This window comes from Periophthalmus magnuspinnatus, chromosome 6 (genome assembly GCF_009829125.3).
Source record: "Periophthalmus magnuspinnatus isolate fPerMag1 chromosome 6, fPerMag1.2.pri, whole genome shotgun sequence".
Lineage (NCBI taxonomy): Eukaryota > Metazoa > Chordata > Actinopteri > Gobiiformes > Gobiidae > Periophthalmus > Periophthalmus magnuspinnatus.
Window position 1 is genome coordinate 5,774,560 of NC_047131.1, and position 16,982 is coordinate 5,791,541.

The window sequence follows — 16,982 nt, forward strand, 5'->3', positions numbered from 1 at the left end:
ATCCTGGATTAGCCTCAATTTCACATTTGTTTTCTATACAATAACCCAGTGCCAAACAAGCTAAGATACTCAGCAAGTCTCTTAACAGTTTTCTTAAAAATCAGTTTATTCTAAGCACTGGTTAAAAAAAAAAGTATCTTTTCTTGCTAAACTTAAAAGTGTACTCTGTGACTGGTGAGGGTTTGCCACCTGCCTGTTTACATGGAGACCTTATTTAGCCTGGAATTTTCCACAGTGTGGCATTAAACATATCTATTAAGAGAGCTGTGTAGTCACGTTTTGTGCAGTGTCCTCTTGTAGTAAAGTGTTCAAATAAGGCTTTATGTGTAAATACCGGCCTACCGACATATTGGTCTGTCTCTAATGAATAAGATTAAATCCATACTGTAGAACATTGCAGGGGCGTACTCTCCACCAGAAAAGCTACATAGTACACCTTTTTAAAAGTAGCAATGTTCACAGTGCAAAGCTGTTAGATTACAGAAAGACTCAAATATTGTATAAATGTCACTTTACACTATGGCTCCTGTTAACCTGAAATGTTAGGAGAATTATTCATAAAATAAAAGTAATGTCTTTGTGGTAAACTATAGGCAAAAATGTAGACCAGTGCAGCCAAAACAATGCATTTCATCTGCTTACCACTGCTTACTTAGGTCGTTCATATATTGAGGGACTTTTAACAAATTGTGATTGTTTTGTATTCAGACTGACCAGGGCATTAAGAATCTGTCGGCTGAAGAGGCCCGAACGGTTGGCCGCCCTCAAACCCGGACTACGCCATCGGGGACCTGTACAACGCCATCGCCAACGGCAACTTCCCCTCCTGGACTTTCTACATCCAGGTCATGACCTTTGAGCAGGCAGAGAAGTTCCAGTTCAACCCCTTTGATCTCACCAAGGTAACTCCACTATTTGTAATTTCAGTACCCTCGTATATTATTTAAACTTGACTGAAAATAAATACAAATAATTATTAAAAGTTTGAAAATCCCAAGTAAGGCACAAGGAAATACTTCACTGTCTAAACAATCACACACACTACACTGGATGCTCCATACATTTATTCCAAGGGGCAATGGTATCTTACTTCATACAAATATATCTGAATTAAAATTAAATTTAAAGTTATTGAAAGGCATCTTTTATGTAAAATGATGAGAAAATGGAAGAAGTTTCTTTTCACTTTGGTGCATAAAAATACAGTAGTTAAAACCGCTCTGCCTGATTTTTTATTTTTTATTTTTTTTCTGATTTAAAAACGTGAAAATCACACCTAGTTTCTAGTCCTACCTTAGTAAATATTCACCACCAGCTTATGAGCACATTTCTCAACACAGACTAGAGCAGAGTTTTGTTGTCACGGTAAAACTAACAACTAGCATGCTAATTGTTTACCGACAGCACACACTGGCCTGATTTTAACCTTTGCTTTTATAGTATGTCTGCTATGGATACAGCATTTTTAAATGACTGTACCCCATATAGTGATGTGGCTGGTTAAATATAATCATAGTATTTATTCTTTTTATAGCACCTTTTTAAAAGCAGAGTTTACAAGTTTATTCCTTATAATTATACATACCCCATTTAATTTTCAGGTGTGGTCTCATAAAGAGTACCCGCTGATCCCGGTGGGTAAGATGGTGCTGAACAGAAACCCGGTGAATTACTTTGCAGAGGTGGAGCAGCTGGCCTTTGACCCCAGTAACATGCCCCCAGGGATCGAACCCAGCCCTGACAAGATGCTACAGGTGAGGAACTAAAAACCTACACATCATTAGTTACATTCAGGACTATATTCAAACAATACTCTGCACACGTGTACAACAACAAGAGGTTAGGGTTAGATTTCAGATTTTTGGTCTAGCTGCTCTAACCATTTCGTTCAGATTACTTTCCGGTGGATGATGAAATGTCTGGAATTCAATAACATTGTCCAGATTACTATGTTTAAAACCTTTTTTCTGAAAAAGACGAATCAGAAAAAAGTTTGAGAAGTTGCATAGAGTGTCTTTAAAGATGGGGTATTACACTGTCGCATATTCATTGTTGACATTTTTATCATTTTGAAATGCTGTATTTGCCGAAAGCAGCATATGAATTGTTTAATAAGTTTCATTTTCATTTATGTCTCTTGGGTGATAAGAGGAGAAAATCAAAGTTCTTCTGGTTGTTCATTTTCTGAAGACAAAAGCTATTGTAGGCTCTAACCCTACGCCAAAACATCAGCAAAACATCAGGTTCTCAATTCAGCGAAGCCTGGACAGACCAGTAACTAAGCAAAACATCAACTCGTCGGCATAGCAACCAAGTGTCACATACAAAAGCATTAACAACAACATAAACATTTACAAGAACAACAAAAGGTGTCAACTCTGACCTAAACACAAATATCACATAATTGTAGCAGTATATGAGATTAAAGGAACTTGATGTTGAAAGATCCTAAACCGTGAATCATTTTGCACAGGGTCGTCTGTTCTCGTATCCAGACACACATCGCCACAGACTTGGGGCGAACTACCTGCAGCTGCCAGTCAACTGTCCCTACAGAGCCAGAGTCGCCAACTACCAACGTGACGGCCCCATGTGCATGTTTGACAACCAGGGCAAGTCACCGCTACAACACACGGCCCTCTGCATCCTCTCACACCAAAGCCACACCCAATTCTGCTCACTCTCCTCCTTAAGTCCTCAGCTGAAATCACAGCCACTGAAAAGACTGACAAGAGTCAATGGGTTGTGTTTGTTCATACGACATCTCAACTTCCTAGAATCCCCATGAGCTGAAGGCCACGTCAGAATTCAAAGGTTCAGTTTCCTGTCAGATTGGAGATTTGTTTATGGTTAATATCTCTGTAATGACCAGACCTACCCACATGAAACAAAAACTGGCACAAAGTTCAGTGTTGTCTCTGTCAGCATGAATGAACCTAGTTTAGGCATAAGATTTAATATAGCAAGTTTGTGAAACTAATCCCAAACAAGTTTGGATGTTTAATTCGAAATGGTAAATCTCAGAGTTAACATGCCTGAAGAGATTTTCCATGTCATCCATGCAGTAATTTAGCCATCTCTCCCGGATCACTAAATCTTTGAACTAGCTATAAGCCGTTAGCCGTTTATACACCATTGAAGTAAAAAAAAAACCTCTTACCCCCTAATGCCAGGATGCTCCATGTCACATGCCATCAGTATATATCTATATATATAGTCTTATGGTAATGAGTAAAATGGGCGAGTATACATGAATTCTTGGCACAGAGAATGTTATTCCATGAAAGGGAAAAGTACATTGACATTAAACAAGGAGGCTGGTTTAGGTGGGCAGCCTGGTGAGGCAGGGTAAAACTTCATTTAAACATGTGCTCCTCTATCTGAGAGAAATTTCCATACATGGTGTGTGCCATGAGACTTAAGATGGACTTTCATTCTCACAGTTAATACTTAAATCAAATTTGAACAAAATTTAAATTACACAAGATGCATAGGTGTTTTTTTTTTATTTCTTTTCCCCCTCAGTCCTAATTAAATTAGCCCCTTTTTAATACCATTTCTCTTCTCACTTGTACATTGTGCTTTTGTCCTGTAGGTGGCGCTCCAAACTATTATCCCAACAGCTTCAGTGCTCCAGAGACGCAGCCTCAGTTTGTGGAGTCCAAGTTCCAGGTTTCTCCAGATGTGGCTCGATACAACAGCAGCGATGAGGACAACGTCACACAGGTCATTTGGAAATCTAAATTATAATCTCAGTTTAATCTAAATGTTTGTGTTTTCTTCTCAGTAGTTATGTTGAAGTTCCTCTGGGGTCAATTTGACCCCAATTTGCTTTTCTTTTTTTTAAATTTTGGCCAATAGGACTTGTTCTGGTAAAACTGTGCATTTTTGACCCTTTAAATGTCCTGTAACTCTTAATTTGCACCACTCTTCTTAACAAACACTATTTGGTTAATTGCCAAGTGGGAATTGCCAAAATCTGGTGAAAAACCTTTTTTTTTTTCTTTTTTTTTTTAAATTTATTATTATTCTTTTTGACAGAAAGCAAAAAGTTACATTGAAGTTCCTCTGGGGTGAATTTGACCCAATTAGTTTCTCTCCTAACTTAGTCATAAAATATAATTTTATCATTTTGGGCTCTATTTAGCCTGACTTCAGACTGATGCACTGATACCACATTTACCTTATATTTTATACATTTAGTGCCAAAAAGCCTTGATTATGTGAAAAAGTGCATTTTTGACATTTTAAGGCCGTATAACACTGAAATTAAATGACTGTACTTGACAAAAATATTTGGTGACTTAGAAAATAGGAGGGATCTAAATTTGGCATAGATGCTGTTTTTAAAAAAATGTCAGATTTTTTTATGAGCAAAAATTGACATTGAAGTTCAAATGACCTTATCCATTTTCCTGTTAATTTCTATGTGATTGAGTGAATCCTGCTTACGTTTCTGTGTTTGGCCTTTCATACCAACTTCATTCAAACTCCAGACAACTCCCGTAAAAACCTCTGCAAAAACCCGGTGTTTACATATAGCAAAATTGTGGGTTTTCCTCACAAATCCACCTTTTTAATTTTAAACAATGTTTTCAAAAAATTTTGAAAAAATCTGAAAACGAGTTTTGCATCTTAATTTATGATCTTTGAAATTATTGAATGTTCCGAACCATTTGATTGTGCAGGTAAACAGCAGAACACAAGCCTGTGTTTGAGGCCATGTATGGACAGTGGAACTAGGCTTTATCTAAAACAGGATCAGTACAAACACAAGAATCAAAATCACTCTAAATATGTATGGAGCTTTAGAACAACTAAAAACACACAATTCAAACCAGTGGACAGAGAGCTTCCTTGGGTCGAGCTCTGACAAAGCTTAGTTTCACTGTTCATCAACTTACATGGCCCCAAACAGGAGCTGGCCTTCTGCTGTTTACCTGATCGTGAACTTTTTTCATATGGTCCTTATCAAATTTAGTCAAATTAGTAATTTTTTTTGTTTTATTTCATTATTGATAGAAATAATCAAAATTAATAACAATTGTGAAGAAATCACCCCAGGACAACACAAGGGTTAAATTTTGTTATTATTGTATTATACTCATTTACATGATTGTTTCCATAAAAATGCATATGTATTCACTAATAAACACGCTCATATGTGGGCTGCAGGACATGTGAGATGAAAGTGACAGAGAGGGAGGGTCTGTTTACTTGGAAGTCACACTTAGTGTCAAGTAAATCAGATTTGTGGAGACACAAACCACTCAGTTTTTCAGAACAATAAAAACATCCAAAAAGAGGTTTTGTATTTGAGTCTTACTATTAGACGACACCAATTATAACTGGGTTGTGAAGATAAAGAGAAGATTACCTTCATGTACACTTATTTTCGTGGATATTTGGTGAAGATCATGTTAAAGATGGGGTTAGTTAGTGGAAGTGTCTAAGCTAAAACATTATAATGAAAAGTATTATTTAAAGCTTATGTCTTTGCAGGTCCGTACTTTCTACACTCAAGTGCTGAATGAAGAGGAAAGACAGAGGCTTTGTCAGAACATGGCGGGGGCCTTAAAGGGAGCACAACTTTTCATCCAGAAACGAATGGTACATGAACACAGCGTTGGCACTCAAAATGTTCAACTTGTTTGTCTGTCGTTCCCATTTTAAAGTAATGGCTGCAGTCCCCGTTTGGCCCAATGCTGGTGTGCACTGTTTTTTTTTAACGACTGCTTTCATGTTTGCCAAGAAAATCATATCAATGTGCAATAAGACGTGAGATTTTACACACTCACAATGTGAGGAGAGTGCATGTGCGTGCATAACCAATGAGGTAGCCCAGCTCACAAAAACATGAGTTTACATCTCCATAAGGGCTGGACTGTGCAGTGTGGACAGTGGCTCTGGAAAAACAGTGTGATCAAACTTTTAAGCAGTGAATATACTCAAGTAAAAAGTACATTCAACTATTAACCAAACAGTAAAAGATTTGTTCAAATTTGCGTTGGAATTAAGTGGGCTAATAAGTCTAGAGGAATAGTTCAAACAGTATAGTAGACTAGTAGTAAATGGTTACTGTTTTCTCTTTTTTTATTCATGATAAAACTAGGTTATTTGGAACACCAGCTCATTCTTTAATGCCAACAGTGGTGATCCCAGTCTTGGACTCTTCACTAGGGAATCACACATTTCCTGTTAAAACATAACCATATTTACACTTCAAAGTGTTAATTTAGTAATTTACCACTAAATGCTATAGAATACTGGGAATTGCATAGACTTTGTGTAAAACATTATCCCCAAATCACATTTTTTGTCCCATATTGGCACTTAACACTGTAAATTGCAGATACTTTCTGGAGTAGGCATTTTTATTTAAAATCCACAATTTTTAGGTAAAACATCTAATTGCAGTAACGTGCAATTGCAACAATACCCACAGAAATTTGAGCACAGCAGATGGACAGTTAGACTGTCACCTTTTTTACTGTCCAAGTTTGCAGCGCTGACACCACTTTTCACCACATTTGGGTTACTGCACCATATAATCTAAATGTGGCTATTAAATGGTGTGACTAAAGCAGTGAGTTGTCACGTACAGGCTAAACACACTATAGAATGATGGTGTGCAAATACTTAAACTGAAACTTCATTGTGGTAATGGTAGTCAACCGAAGGTGTGGTGAGGTCATCAGGGGTTGTGCTTTGTGTTTTGTTTTGTTTTTTTTCTTTACTGAAATATGTTTAAAGAAGTTGCATGTTAAGATTTTGACTTAAATTTTAATAAACTTTGCCAAACTGTTTCTCCAGATACAAGGTAAATGTTTTCAAATCAAATATAGCTTCGTCTGATAACAATTGTAATATTAATGCACAGTTACAACAACATTGGACATGATATCCCATTTATTTATGTTATAATTTAGTATTTTGGTTCAAGACGATTATCCAATCAGAAAGCAGAATGGGCCTCTTTTCAGTTGCCAGTTTCAATGCTGAAATCCAGCTGGTTTGAGCCTAAAATTTCTCTTCTGAATCATCACTACCTAAACCCCAACTCTTGCAGTCAATCATTAATCAGTGCTACTGCAGCCTCAGCTGCTCAGTGAGTGATTTCTGGAGGTTCTGAGCTTTCACATGAGGTCTGGTCTTTCCATATGCTGAGAAAAACTTTATCTTCAAGTTTAGGTAGTGGTAATACATGTTCAGATGTGATGGTAGTACCTTTTTTCAAACTAAGAGCTGAGGGCACATACACTTAAAAAAAAAAAAACAAGATTAGATTTTTCCACTGGTATTGATGCCCTTTACACAAAACCACAGAAACAGAATGTGGCTTCAGTTTTGCTACAGATCAAAATTTCCTCTCTCGCTCATTCCATTGCCAGTAAATGTAATGTAAGATTCTCACAACTAGAGCTAAAGTATTATAAATAAAAACTGTGTTTATGAGGGTCTTAAACACTGGAATTTCCCCACTGCGGGACTAATAAAGGCATATCTCATTCTTATTCTCAATAAGTTTGAAACTTGCTGCTAAACCTATTCACAAACATGCTCTAAGTAATTATATTTTGGTGTTTCAAAATCTCTGATGATCCTAATCTACAAAAATAATAATAAAAATTGGAATTTATATAATGTATAATTAACTTCATTTTTTTTATTTAGGTGGAGACCCTCAGGGCTGTCCATCCTGACTATGCCAACAGAGTCCAGTCCCATCTCAACAAGTTCAACCAGGAGCCCAAAAAGGTGTGTTTTTGTAATGAAGACTAAACGGAGTAAAACTAAAAGCCCATATTACACTATGTCTGACATATGTTCTAATGTTGTTTTCTCATCAAAAACATGCCCTGAGTTGTGTTTAGTTTCTTTCACACACTTAACACACACACCCTGCATATTTAGGCTGAGTTCTTCTCGGAAAACGCTCTGTTTCATCTTGTGATGTCATGTGGCAATACAGGAAGTGCTCTACTGTGTTTTTAAAGTACACCTTCACTAGAATCATTTGGATGATTTCAGCCCTGGAATTGTCTGAGCATTTTGAGCTTTGGATGTAGATACCTCAATAATAAAGGATTACTGTGTGAATGAAGTAAAACACAACTCCACATATGTTTTTGATGAGGTAACAACATTATAACATGTCTTAAAGATTACATTTTGTGTAAAATAGGATCTCTTTAAAGGCATATTTAATTTTTTTAGTCATGTCACACAGCTTCACTGCCAGTAATCACATCTTTAAATTTGTAATGAAGACTAAACCAAGTAATAAAAGCACATTCAAAAACTGAGGAAGGCAAAACGATAACGATAATCAGAAACTATTATGGCAGTCCATCAGAAATCTGCTAAAATGTGTCTAATGTGTATAAGTGCATTAGTTGCAAATGTGAAACACTATAAAATTACCCACAAATGAGTAGAAGGATCACAGCTTGTCTGGGTCATTGTTATTTTTGTTGCATTGTGTGAGCTTTTTATTATTATCTTTTTTTTTCAGAGCAACAATGTTCATGTGTACACTCGCCCTGGAGCCGTGGCTGCCTCTTCAAAGATGTGAAGACTTCTGCTTTTGCAACAAACTGCACTGGCACATGAACAAGTTCTTATACCCTATACCCTAACGCTGCTAGACAAAACTCAGACTGAATCATTTTAGTGTCAAGACTGTCAAATTAATACTACAACAAAGCATTTAATATCTACTGATTATATGGCATAAGACCACTATATAAAATGGTCCTTTAAAATAATGGGTTGGATATTTTTGACAGGCAAAATTTACCCACGCTCCTGTGGTGTTTTCCTGGTTCATTTCTGCTTCCTTTGGTTGACAATGTTATTGTAGTTTTTGTCATACACAATACAGTTCTCAGAATTTGAATAAAATAGATTTCCTGAATTTGTTCAACTAATTTAGCAGAGCATTTCCATTGACAAACACTAGACTAATCCAATGTGACTAAATCCTGACCAAAACAAAGGAATTTCTTACTCGAACGTTCAAGACTTAAAAAAATAAATAAATTAAAGGTGCACTATGTAACTTTTCAGGTGCAGGTCCACTACCTGCTTGTCTCCATGGAGATGTTATTTCTGTGAAGGGAATGTACCACACACTTTACACATCTCCATGAAGATGTCTGTGTAATCCCTCAGTCGTCCAGGTCTGATCCATGGAAAAAGCCAGAAGTTAAATCAACTGGACATAAAGTTGTAGGAGTGAAGATGTTTGTCCGCTCATCTACGATGCTTCTTCAGTTCTGTAACTGGTACTGTGGAATAATTAGAGCAATTACAGCTCCATGGAGACAAGGTAGTGGTGGACCAGGTTAGGGTAATTAATAATCTAATACCAATGGACCATCACTATATACGATATACACCTTCATTCACTGTCAACTTTGCATTTCTACGATTAATTTATTCCAATTGTCATTACTTTTCAATTCACCCAACATGTGATTACAGCACTGGTGATTAAAACTATTCTTAAAACTATCTTTAGCATTTTGTTATTTTATTTTTAAGTTTACTCTAAAACAAATTTCAACACCCAACATTGTGGTTGTAAACTTTCAGTACATCCTTAATAATAAAGATAAGATTATTTGTGTAACTTCTTGCTATAAATGTAAAAATCATGGTTGTTGCCTGGCTGTTCTTACTGTAAACAATGTTTTATACTGAAAATGAGAGTATTTAACTCTATATCAAATCATTTCTAATTAAAGGCTTTCTGCTCTAGTTCTCTGGTGTTTTTTGTTTTTTATGAATTGGTTGTGGTGGTAACTGGTCACCAGTGTTCTGGTGTACAGAAACACACTGAATTTCCTCTGGTTTATTTTCTGAACACAAAAGCGACTGTAGGTTTTAACCCACGCCAAAACAAGAGCAAAACAGCAGTCTCAACTCATTAGAGCTAGTCCCAAAAAACAGACCAGTAACTGACGATGGAAACTTCACATCAACTTGTCGACAGCTTCCACTCGTCACATACACGTTACAGTTAATCCAGGTCTATTAGCCACTGATCTATAGCAATTGAAAAGAAACTAATGCGAGTTGTCAGAATTGGCTAATTTCTTTGAAAAAAAGCTGTTTTTTCATCTAAAAAGAATAAAATATCTTGTCTTTTTATGTGTAAAATAAAAGTGCTAACACTGTAGTTTAGACCTCTACAAATACATGCTGTTTTTGAATTAGTTTTCACAAATTTGGGTTACTGCACCATTTGATTTTTTTAAAACATAAGTCAATTCTCACAATTAGATTAGATTTCAATTTCAATTTAGTAGTAAATATACTACTAAATACTAAATGTATTTAGTAAAAATAAACAGTCACAGTTGTACACCTTTCTATGTGTTATATATTTGACCAAATCAATAGCTAATTTCTGGTCATAATGTTTTATTGCTTATAAAAAGTTCATTTTATGTCATCAACTTTCCCTGGGGGTGTGATGCTCTGGGGGTGTGCAGGCTCTGCTCTGTCTGAAACTCTGTTGTACTTTAATCTGAGCTTTATTTTAACAATCTAATAATTAAGAATTTCCTTCCTCGAACTACAGCAGGTGAGATGATTTGTGCTGTTAAACAAGCCCCTCAGAAAATAACATTAAAGTCACAAACTGATAAACATTCTGCCATAGACATGTACGTCTATGATCCAGCCCTTTCAGAGGAACAGGAAACCAAATGTTTATGTGGTCTATAAATGCTTTCAGCATTTCATGTACTTTTTGTCTGACCTGCGCAGAGGGAGAAGATACAACTACTACTACTGTTACTGCTACTAGTACTGGTACTACTACTGACAAAATGTACCCAGCTGAGTATTACCCATTACAGGGCGGGCCAGTCCCACAATAGTGAATGTGAACCAGGAGATCAGGCCCATGGAGATGCCCAGGGACCACCTTATCTGGTCTCTTTTCAATTTTCTGTACTGTAACCCCTTCTGCCTGGGACTGGCGGCCCTCATCAGCTCTGTCAGGGTAAGTACTGCTAACATTTAAGTACACAGCACTGATGACATGAACTGAAATGTAATGTAACTCTGAATATGACCCACACATAAAAAGATGCTGTATTCCTGAGTTCCATGTTGATGATGAGTAAACCTACAATGATTCATACATTAACATAGTTAATGTATTGATGTTAATAAAAGCACATTTAATTTGAATGATATTTTGCTTTTCTTTTTTTTATTAATTAAAAAAATAATTTGTCAATCAGCAGTGTCAGATCATACATCTGTAATTATATCTTTATTTAATTATGACAATGTATGAATTAAAATGAGTAGGGATATGAACATTTATGAACAAAGCAGCATGTTATGTGCTTTAAAGGCACAGTATGTAACTTTCTGCAGGTGGCATGATTCAATGAAAAGAGAAAGTTAAATCCGTACTTCAGAGTGGATGGATTAGGTTTAGTATTGAAGACAGATGTTTAAAATTGGATTGTATGAGCTGTTATCTAAAGATTTCGCTGCCTCCTTCTCTCCTGCCTCCTTCCTCAGCTTTCTCAGCTTTTTCACAGCTTTCAGACTCTGCTTGTGCCTTAACTGCACAAAGCACCAAATCAAACACTGTGGGACACCACCTAAGCTTTTAGCCACTTTTTACTTTTTGACAATCCCTCTCGTATTGTCAATGTTATAAAAGAGGACTGGGGCTCCACAGAGAACCACTAACACAGGTGTCTGACACAAGGGAGCAGTATTTCTAAAATGTGAGTTAATTACAAGTATGGCATAAAAGTAGGACAGTTATTATAGTCTAATAAACATTTGACAGTTTTAGATCTTGGAGAGAAGAAGCAAAAGTAATCTGAAAAGAAGCTAAATCATATTTGCTTATTAAAACAAAAACACATGGATCAGTTCATTTTAAGCGATATGGAAAAGTGCCCTTTTTTCAAGTTGAGCACCTGCCCAAAATGTCTGTGCACGTTCCTGGTAAGGTCTGTGGACATGCAAACCCGCTCAGGATTAAGGAGGCAAGCTGTTATACACCATAACCATAATAAAATAATAATTAAAAAAACATTATTTTGGCTTTAAGTATTACTTTTTCATTCAAGATTAGTTTTAAGAACCTGATCTCCTGAACCTGAAAGGTACTCTTTTAGAGTGGACGTGTTTTGACCACGCATGCTTTTAAAATTGCAATGTTTCTTTTCGTATATTGTCACATAATTAACCGAGCTGGCTGATCTTTTTGTTCCTCTCCAGGCACGGGACAAGAAGGTGATGAGGGATAATGAAGGAGCTCGTACTCATGGGAAAACTGCTTGGAATCTGAACATCATCTCCACTGGGCTCTTGTGTCTCATAACTGTGATTACTATTATAACCATCTCTGTTATCTTTATTCAAATGAATAATAATTATTATTATGATAATTATAATAACTATTGAAGGTATTAGTGAAACTCTGAGTTTGGCCTGGGGGGGAATTATGAATGCTTCACTACCTGCTACTGCTCCCGGTAATATAAATCATAATTTTCAAGTAGCCTATGGTTTGCATGGCAGTTGTACGTCTGTAATAGGTTTCTAACAAATCCACTGCATTTGGCTCAGGCTTTGACTCACACAAAAGAATACAAAAGAAATAACTTTTCTTCTTGTAGTGTTTTGCCACAGGGGAGCACCATTGAGTTACATATATATAAGATCAACAGTGCTTTGATATTGTGATTTATATACTTGAGCTACTTTTTGCTTCAACTTGTGTCATGTTATTTTGAAATAAAGCAGTACTCCTACATTAATAAAGTTCTGCACTGTGCTAAAAATAACAAACTTTGTGGTTCAAATGACTGCCTGCCTCTGTGGACAACACTGTTTTATGGTTGTGTTGTGATGATGCCTTAATAATCATTTGTGTCGTCTTGTTGGTAGGTCTAAATAAAAGTATAGTTTATTTTTCTCAAATGTGAAAACCACCAGTATGGGTAGTGCAATGTTGAAATCACACAAGTCTCAACAAGTTGCAATTCCCAATAAAAACAATTTTAGCCAAGGTCTTTGGCATGTTCCTGGTAACATTCCTGTTCTATGGAAAGTCCTGCCTCTGGAGCATTCAGTCATTGGTGCTGTTGTTTGTATAAACCAGGAGCGCACTGTTTCATAGGAAATGGAAACCAAATCTTTGTGTGGCAGATAGAAACTCACAGCACTGGTACTTCCTCTCCTACCTGCATCAGAGACAGAAGCTACGACCACCACTACTACTACTACTACTGCTACTACTACTACTACTACTGCCACTATTACAAAGCTATCACAAAACAACAGAATGAACATCGCGTCTGACAGTGTCCCATTACAGGCTAACATGTATTACAGCGACGGGGAACATGCTGTAATGGTTCAACAGCACACAAGAGTGAACGTGGCCCGGGAGATGCCCAAAGACCACATCATCTGGTCTCTTTGCTGTTTCCTCTACTTTAACCCCTGCTGCCTGGGACTGGCTGCACTCATCTGCTCTGTCAAGGTAAGTACTACTAAGATTTAAATGTGCACTGTGTAGCTTTTCTGGTGAAAGGTCCATCACGTGCTTGTCTCTATGGAGATGTTACTGCTTTTGCCTGAAATGTTCTACAAAATGGGTGCGCACTTGTCCTGGTTTGGCCCCATTTTGAGTCAAAAGGTCCTGATCTAGTCCAGGTTTGGTTCCAGGTTTAGTCCCAGCTTTGAGTTGGTGGGTGATTGTGCAAATGTGAACACACCCTGGCATTGCACTTCTCTATCACCATGGAGACAAGCACGTGACGTCGTCTGAGCAGCCAGGCTCTTCTACATTTATTTTAACCCAGAAGGGCCTGTAGTGGGACCACAGAGCACAAGAGACCTCTGTCCTCTCTTGGGACAGTCCAGCCACAGCCACTCATGTGTATCAAAAGTTGTTATATCAGTCAGAAGGAAATATGTAACTTCTTTTATCTGAGATAAATAACACTTTAGTGCTTCGATTGTTGATTCTGCAGAACTCCAGCTGTTTCCCAATCTTTATCCCCCCCGTTTTGTTTTTTTACGCAACCCATGACGTTTGTTTTTACACAAACAGCATGTGTCTGTAATTGGTTAATCCGCCCATTAATCACGCCCTCTGGAATCGTGTAGACAGGATATGGTTCCACACCCACTTGTCTTTGCATTATTATTATTATTATTATTATTATTATTTATTATTATTATTTTAATAAGTGCACAAATCAGCTCAGCTTTAGTTCCAAGCAAGTCAGTTCTTTATGGTTAAATTGTGTTAAAACAAAGATCAGATTAAAGTCTAACTTGAGTAACAGAGTTTCAGACAGAGCAGTGCCCCCAGTTAGCTTACCAAATGCAAAAAATGTTGATGACGTCAGTTAGCAGAGGCAAACTGTACAAATTGTGCTCAAGTAAGAGTAACATTAAAATAATATTACTCAAGTAGTAATACAAAGTAGTGTTCCAAGAAATTACACAAGTAACTGTCAGGACATAATATCTGATTTATAATTTGAAGTAAATGTAAATTGAAGGATAAAACATTAAATAATCTGGTAATTTCAATGTACCGAAAAAATGAGAAACTACACCATATGTGAAAGAGCAGTGCAAGAAACACAAATGTTCAAATCATTTCATATTGTCAACATAAAGATCCTGTTACTTCAATACAAACATTATTCAAGTAGGAGTAAAGGTATGCTTCTAGAAAAGTACTCTGAAAAGTACAATTTATTTCAAAAGTTACTCAAGTAAATGTAACTGAGTAGTACCCCGCCCTCCCTCTCTCTCCAGGCACGGGACAGGAAGTTGTTGGGGGACATTGAAGCTGCGCGGAAACATGGATCGACCGCTCAGACTCTGAACATCATTTCCACTGTGTTTTTCTGTATCTTCATCCTCATCATGGTTATAGTCGTAGCAGTTTTGTTCAATTATTAATATTATGAACATGATAAATGATGGAAGGAACTATGATGGTTATGACAGAGGAAATGTAAATTTCATAATGTCAATAATGTGTAACAGGTATAGAGTAGATATAAATAGAATCCCCACGAAAGAGTCTCTCGCTTACGGCCATACCACTCTGAACACGCCCGATCTCGTCTGATCTCGGAAGCTAAGCAGGGTCGGGCCTGGTTAGTACTTGGATGGGAGACCGCCTGGGAATACCAGGTGCTGTAAGCTTTTGTCTGTCCTTTCTTTTTTAAACTCTTATCTAAAGTTATTGTTGTTGTTTTGGGTGAAAACAAACACAATAGCCTGACTACATGACTGTCATGTTCTTTTGTACAAATTACTGTACTGTACTGGCGCTTACAATTAGCATCACACCCCCTGGGAGGGTTGATGACATCAGCTGCAAAGTATCAATTGTTGAGCAGCACAAGAGCGCCCTCTGCAGAGTGAAAAGCTTATAGCACCTGGTCCTCCCATGAAGCAAGAACCAGTAGTGATCAGTTGAGTGGTCATATTGATACTTTGTAGCTGATGTTGTTCAATATTAACATTAGCTTCACCCAACTAGAGCAGTGCCTCTAGTTAGGTGAAGCTAACTAGAGGCACTGCTCTTTCTGAAGCTGTTACTCAAATTAGACTTATCTGAGCTTTGTTTTAACACAATCTGATCAGAAAAAACTGACTTAGTTGGAGCTACAACAGGTGAGATGATTTGTGCTGTTAAACAAGTCCCTCTGAAATTAAATTTGTCAAAACTAGATATCATTAGCCAAATGTTTTCATCACTCTCACCTTTTTACTGAAAACCAAACACCTAAACAGAACCATGAACTCTTGTATTGATCACAGGCTTCTGAAAATGTGTTGGTTAAATCCATTTAGTATTTTCTTCTTGAGTTTTCAGATAATCTACAAACTTATGCGGCTGTGTTTGCGTAAGTGTGCATTGTATCTCCATGGTAACTGATGAACATTCCACCATAGACATACATGCACTATCGATTCCAAAGTACCACTTATGATAGTGTGTGCGACAGTAGCTTACCCTCTGCGTCTTCATCGTCTTCATCATCTGGGTTGTCCACTTTGTTCCGGAGGTGGGACAGGAGGTTCTTGAACTGGCGGTTGATGTTGTCAATCTCAGCATTTAAAAGTGGAGTTGGGTCCAGCAGGATGCAGTTTGGGTCTATGCTGTTTTTGAGCTTCCTAAAAGGAAAACATACAATAGTTAAGAGTGTTGGACCTGATTTTTCACTTGGAATTAGGATTAGAAATTAGAGTTAATGTACTAGTTAAGGCTTAATATCTACTATTGCTCCAACAATGAATAGAGTAATTGTGACGAGTCTACTATAAAAATAATCAGTTACATTTTGGCAGTTGTAATCATTATCTGGACTATACAGACTCTACAACACGTATGAGAACACCTTTTTTATAACAAAGACAGTGGCAATAAATCCAAATGTCAAAAAAACAAAACAAAACCAATTTCATCAATAGCACACTTTATTCTAGAAGTCTCATCAAAATAATCAACTGCTACTGGAATAAGGTGAATTTCTACTCACAAAACCTTCTGAAACAGTGCCTCCATCTTGCTGACATGGGGAGTAGTTGGCCGTGTTATATTTCTCCTCATATTGTCCAGATCGAGGAACAGTCTCTGCAGCTGCTGTTGGTGTCTTGGAGCGCCAGGACGGAGCTCGTTTGGTGGGTGAGGGATAAAGGTCCTCATGGTCTGTGCAGCTTTCTCCACATCTGAGACATAGTGCCCCCAGTGTCTGGCACAGGCATGACACTCTTTGCACTCTGGGAAGTAGGAGTCGTGACCCGGAGCGCACTCATCACAGAAAATACCAGTCACACCATCACGACAGTTACATTCTCCAGTCTCAGGATTACAGGAGGGACGCAGTGTGCCCGCCATGTTACATTCACAAGCTGAAATGAAAAAATAAAAGGGTTTAATATTGTGATATAGTGGGACT

At 37.3% G+C, this 16,982-nt stretch overlaps 1 protein-coding gene and 1 non-coding gene across 2 annotated transcripts in view; one reads left to right on the forward strand and one right to left on the reverse strand.

Moving 5' to 3' along the window:
* Window positions 1-16,982, reverse strand: part of lamb4 (laminin, beta 4) — a 52,732-nt gene that overhangs the window by 19,049 nt on the left and 16,701 nt on the right. Inside the window, exons 25-26 of the mRNA XM_055222753.1 lie at window positions 16,563-16,935; window positions 16,037-16,197 (exon numbers count right to left, since the gene is read on the reverse strand). Coding sequence (XP_055078728.1) covers window positions 16,037-16,197; window positions 16,563-16,935 — 534 coding nt within the window. The remainder of the gene's footprint in view (window positions 1-16,036; window positions 16,198-16,562; window positions 16,936-16,982) is intronic.
* Window positions 15,101-15,219, forward strand: LOC117372921 (5S ribosomal RNA). The gene has a single exon (XR_004541532.1). It is a non-coding gene; the product is annotated as a 5S ribosomal RNA (ribosomal RNA).